General features: G+C 34.6%; 1 protein-coding gene across 4 annotated transcripts in view; it reads left to right on the top strand.

Moving 5' to 3' along the window:
* The window catches only part of LOC107583723 (craniofacial development protein 1-like), a 29,154-nt gene that overhangs the window by 461 nt on the left and 22,758 nt on the right, over window positions 1–5,935 (top strand). For 3 of the 4 annotated variants that reach the window (XM_016270011.1, XM_016270007.1, XM_016270010.1), the window contains exons 3-4: window positions 471–601; window positions 2,180–2,308. In XM_016270011.1, coding sequence (XP_016125497.1) covers window positions 471–601; window positions 2,180–2,308 — 260 coding nt within the window. Of the gene's footprint in view, window positions 1–154; window positions 257–470; window positions 602–2,179; window positions 2,309–5,935 lie in introns of all 4 variants that reach the window. The other variant, XM_016270008.1, reaches the window with a different exon arrangement.

Raw genomic sequence — 5,935 nt, 5'->3', positions numbered from 1 at the left:
TAGCCATGCTACTACAGTCAGAAGGCATTACATATTTTTTCATAACTTAAATTCATAAAATGAAATTTCTTTTTAATTTGATGTGATCTGTGCTTGTGTTTTATTTAATTGTCTCTTAGATTAATGTTTATGTTTTTGTTTGTATTTCTTATAGTCCACATCTACGACTGGTACAGATATGCCCAATAAACCCTCGACAGTGTCTCAGCAGCAGGAGGACAAACCAAAAGAATCCTCCAAAATCACAATCACCAAGGTATTTAGGCTGATGTGACGCATTTTGGGGTGGTTTTGTGTTTTTGGTTCAGTGTCTTGGTAGCCATGCTACTACAGTCAGAAGGCATTACATATTTTTTCATAATTTAAATTCATAAAATGAAATTTCTTTTTAATTTGATGTGATCTGTGCTTGTGTTTTATTTAATTGTCTCTTAGATTAATGTTTATGTTTTTGTTTGTATTTCTTATAGTCCACATCTACGACTGGTACAGATAAGCCCAATAAACCCTCGACAGTGTCTCAGCAGCAGGAGGACAAACCAAAAGAATCCTCCAAAATCACAATCACCAAGGTGTTTGATTTTGCAGGAGAAGTTGTTCAGTAAGTGGAACCGTCTTGTGTAAGTGTAATACTTTTATATGGCCACCAGATGGCAGCACGCGTTCATTAATTAGATAGATAGCTGAACATTCCCTAAACAATGCTTCAGAAAAACGGTGGTTTGTGCAAATAGGAAGTTTATTTATAATATTTATATGTGCATGTTGTTAATAAAGTAAAAAACGAATAGAAATATTTGGGTCATTTCAGTGAATGCTGTCGTTTAATAGTTAATTACGATGCTGTCATCACATCTTAGCTTGTCTAGCATATTATTGCTGCTTTTCAATAATTCATTCCAGTACATTGTGTTTATGAGCCAGTAAAATATTCAAATCCTGCCAAGCACAAAACACTGACAAGCTTTGAACACAAACGTTAATATGAATCTCAATACAGTGACCCCAAAAATATTTGGACACTATTGATGCTTAAAATTGAATGAATCTTGCTGCATAAATTAGGGCTGTACAATGAAGTAATCGTTCAAAGTCCACTTATGTTATTCTGCACGCTTAAGATATGTTTTTTTCTTTCTACATGTTATCTTAAGGGGTTTTCCATTGTTTTAGTTTTAGTATAGCATTATAATACCATTCATATTTTTTATAATTTAAAGAAGAAACCAATCCGATGTATATTTGACATTTGAGTCTTAATACTATAGAAAAGCACTAAAGGTTTTTCAGTTAGAGTGTTTTCAGCTTGTTTATTTTCATATAAAAATACGGCATGCAGTTGCATCAAACAATGGTATAAACATTATTCAATGTAAATTGTGATAATCGCAATTACAATTTCAAGGGAATAATCGACAATTATGATTTTTGTCATAATCGTGCAGCCTTAGCATAAATGACAAACTTTTTTTTTTTTTTTATCTAGTGCCATCTGCAAACAAATGAAGCCAGGTGTAGGTTCACTAATGTTTGACAACCAGAAAATACTTCTTTAAATACTTTTATTTCCATTATATATCATTATTTATTATTATATATCAATTGTTGGATAATTTAAGGCCTAACATTTTTTAATGTTTTGCCTATAATATGTTTTTTTGGTATATTTCTTAATTTTCATTTTTGGTGTTTTGATATGTACGTTTTAAAGTGTGACTTACGTGCCTAAATACTTTTTTGGGAAAATAATTCTCTACAGTGAAAAAGTAAAACCTTTTTAAAATAACTGTTTTCTATTTAATGTAATTTAAAATGTAGTTTATTCTTGTGATGGGAACGCTGAATTTCCATCAGTAATTACTCCAGCGTCACACACATCCTTCAGAAATCATTTTAATATGCGGATTTGGTTCTCTTTGCTCAAGAAACATTTCTTATTATTATCAATGTTGAAAACAATTGTGGATATTTGATATTTGTGGATTCATCCATTCAGCATTTATTTGGAACATAATAAATGCCTTTACTGTAATGTTTCATCAGTGTAATGCATCCTTGATGAATAGAAGTATTAATTTCTTATATAGATATAATTTAACTGTTGTGTATTTTTTGTTTTTGAAGATTTAAAATGCACAGTGAGTATTTTGAGCATTATATCTTATGTTGGGGTCCGCAGAGTCACCAAAGAGGTGGACGCAGACTCACGAGAGGCCAAGAGTTTTCTGAAGAACGAGGATAAGGTGGTGAAGGAGAAAGAAGAGTCCTCTGAGCCACAGCCATCCGTATCGCTCTCATCTGGATCCAGGTACCACCCTAGTGCATCCCTTTAGTCCTGCGTTTTGTTGTTCTGATCCTTCTCAATATATGCGAAATTACAGTTTACAACCATTGTGTCAGTTAATTAATGAAACAAAGTGGTTTTTAATGGTTCTGTTTTGTGTTTCACTAACGCAGAAGTGAAAAACTCATTAGCACTTAGACTATAATTAATTCTTTGTTATTGATGTTGTTATATTACAGTAATTAGATGTGATCTCCTTCAGTGTGGTTGGTGCTGGTAAATGGATGGAGACGTCTGTGTGTGTGTTTGCAGGGCTAGAGGGAATGTCAGATGTGTCATTGATCTCTGACAGCTATGATACCGAGTCTTTGATCCTCTATAATTCCGTATCTGCCTGTAGGGAAAACCAGCGATGACACACAAATATGTTTCAGCCGCAGTGTGCACAGATGTGTGTATGCGGGTTGTATTTCCTCTAATGTTCTACTAAACCAATCAGAAATAGCCACTGTAGTCCAAACAGGACATCTGTAGAGTTTGTGTATGTTTAAGAGCTAATCATTGTTGTGATCTTCCTCGGGGTCTTCACCCCTCCTTACATAGGGTTATTTTGGACCGACACTCTCGTCTGTCCTCTGAGACTGTGAATGTTTGCTGAACAGGAAGTCATATTTTTCCCTGCACAGGATATACAGTATGGGGCGTTGGCTTGCGGAGCAGGAAAGCAGCTTGAACCCCACCTCTCTCATCCCTTTATCATCCAAACAACTGTCACTTAATGTCGACGCTAAAAACACTCTATATTCACTCGGCCTCTGCTAAGCTGTCCGTGTCTGGTTTTGATTTTGATGGCCTTGCATATCATTGCTCAGTCAGTGTGACTTCAAATTCCAATGGCTGTTTTGCTCCAACACAGCAGGGTTCCCGCTTAAACTAGGCACTGCAGGAGCCTAAACACAAAGGGTACCTGTCTCCAATATTCACTTACTTCCCTTCTCTTCCTTTAAGCCTCTTTTGTGTGATTTGAGGTTAGAGGGCTTGAGTCAGCATTGTGGTGCTCTCTCACACACAGGCACAGTGGCTCTCTGTTTCTCTACTTAACAGTGTCATACTGCGCCTCAACGCAGAACTGCTGACGATGGTAATACACACGCTTCTTCCTTCTACTGCATTTTGTCTCCTGCCCTTTCCTTATGCACAGATCTTACTTTTTAACTCTGGTTGGCATAATTAAAAATGAAAGAAAGTGAAAATGACATGACATGTAGCCAAGTATGATGTCCCAGACTTGGAATTTGTGCTCTGCATTTAACCCATCCAAGTGCACTCACACAGCAGTGAGTAGTGAACACACACACACCCGGAGCAGTGGGAAAAATGGTAACCCTTATTATGGAAAATGGTAACTCTTTACAGTAAAGGCTAACATTTAAAGCATTAGTAATGCATCAAGTAATGATGAACAAATTTTTATTTTTACAGCATTTATTTTTCTAGGTTAAAATTACATGAAAGAAACTTGATGTTGGGAAAAACATTCCATTTCAATAATTGCTGGGATCGAGTCATTTACACACGATGTTGGTTTGAACACTCAAGACTTACACACAGATTTTTACTATCAGTAGAAAATTCCCCAAATTGTCCATCTCGTCAAAATCCACTGTCCATTAAACATATTTTGCTAGACTGTAATACTTCTACTCCTGTGAGAAACTTGTTTTTATTCTGTTGATACTTTTGAAAAGGTTTTTAATGGAGTAAATCCAAATCTTTTTTGAAAAAATGAATCTTAAACATCTTATTTGGTTTTAATTTTGAATAACTTAACCTGGCTCTCACCATGAACATGTAAGAAAAAAAAAATTCTATGTTACCGTTAATTTCTACGCTTTGTTTATAAACATGCTAAATATTATTCATTGTTCATTTGTTTGTTTATAATACATTGATACTAAATTGTGCATATTGTTAAGTGATAAAAATATATTAGTATACACCACCATTCTAAATCTAAAACAAAAGGGATCAAATGTGAAAGTAGAGACTTTTACATGGTTACAAAATAAGTCCATCTCAAATAAATGTTGTTTCTTTGAACTTCCTGAAAAAACATGTCACATTAAGACAAAAATATTAGGCAGCACATCTGTGTTCAACATTGATAATAATAAGAAAAGTTTCTTGAGCATAGAATAATTTGTAAAGGATCATGTGACACTGAAGACTGGAGTAATGGGTGCTGAAAATTCAGCTTTGCCATCACGGGAATAAATTACATTTAAATGTAGTAGAATAGAAAACAGTTATTTAACATTGTAACTAGGGCTGGGTTTTGACTCAAATTTCATGTGTCATGTTTTTTTAATATAAACATAATGCTGGCTGTCATAAAAACTTGATGAATTTATTCAAACATAAATTAAACATTGAAGAACAGTAAAATTTATAATGAATATTTTATATGGTGCATATATTTAGCTAAATTTTCTTTATTTTTCTAGCTGTCACCGAATATGTTTTTTCTGAGGTAAATGTGACGTTACTTGACATTGTTTACAAGACGTTATATTGACGTCTTTGTGCGGCTGAAACACTAATTGAGCGATTACATGAGACAGGATACGGATTGTAAAGTTGTACTCTTTCTTTTAACTTACCTTCGGATGTTTAGTCATGTTTATTTTGTGCTGAAACTGGTATTAATGTGGAGGAGAGGTCCTGACAGAACAGTTATTTAACATTGTAACTAGGGCTGGGTTTTGACTCAAATTTCATGTGTCATGTTTTTTTAATATAAACATAATGCTGGCTGTCATAAAAACTTGATGGATTTATTCAAACATAAATTAAACATTGAAGAACAGTAAAATTTATAATGAATATTTTATATGGTGCATATATTTAGCAAAATTTTCTTTATTTTTCTAGCTGTCACCGAATATGTTTTTTCTGAGGTAAATGTGACGTTACGTGACATTGTTTACAAGACGTTATATTGACGTCTTTGTGCGGCTGAAACACTAATTGAGCGATTACATGAGACAGGATACGGATTGTAAAGTTGTACTCTTTCTTTTAACTTACCTTCGGATGTTTAGTCATGTTTATTTTGTGCTGAAACTGGTATTAATGTGGAGGAGATGATCAGTTCACGTGCGCTACGCGCTGCCGCGTCTGTTGAACTGAGGCGCTACAGCGATCTGTCACTCCACATTAAACAGTGCCAAAACGGCATTTATTGTTTGAATATTGCGATATATTGGAAGGGAAGTGCCCTTCAATGTTCCGTCCATTAACTGGAAAAAAAAGGCTAGACAAATCGATATCGTTCCATAAAAATGAGAATCGATTAATATCGAGATATCGATATTTTTTACCCAGCCCTAATTGTAACAATATTTTATTCTTTTGATCAAATAAATTCAGCCTTGGTGAGACGTCTTTCGAAAACATTTAAAGGGGTCATATGATGCTATTGGAAGGCCAAATAAAGTGCTTTTGCTTTCTCATTGAATCACACAGCGTCTCCCTGACATGACTGCATCAACACCACTGTGTTCCTGAAACCACACCTTCTTTCTTTGTGTGAACATTTGGGCGGTATTATGCTAATATTTCCACATATTGACGTAGATATGTGGGGGGGGG

The sequence above is a fragment of the Sinocyclocheilus grahami genome, unplaced genomic scaffold, assembly GCF_001515645.1.
Source record: "Sinocyclocheilus grahami isolate Dianchi unplaced genomic scaffold, SAMN03320097.WGS_v1.1 scaffold55.1, whole genome shotgun sequence".
Classification (NCBI taxonomy): Eukaryota; Metazoa; Chordata; class Actinopteri; order Cypriniformes; family Cyprinidae; genus Sinocyclocheilus; species Sinocyclocheilus grahami.
The sequence above is the reverse complement of the archived record's forward strand: the minus strand, read 5'-3'. Positions and strand labels throughout refer to the sequence as shown.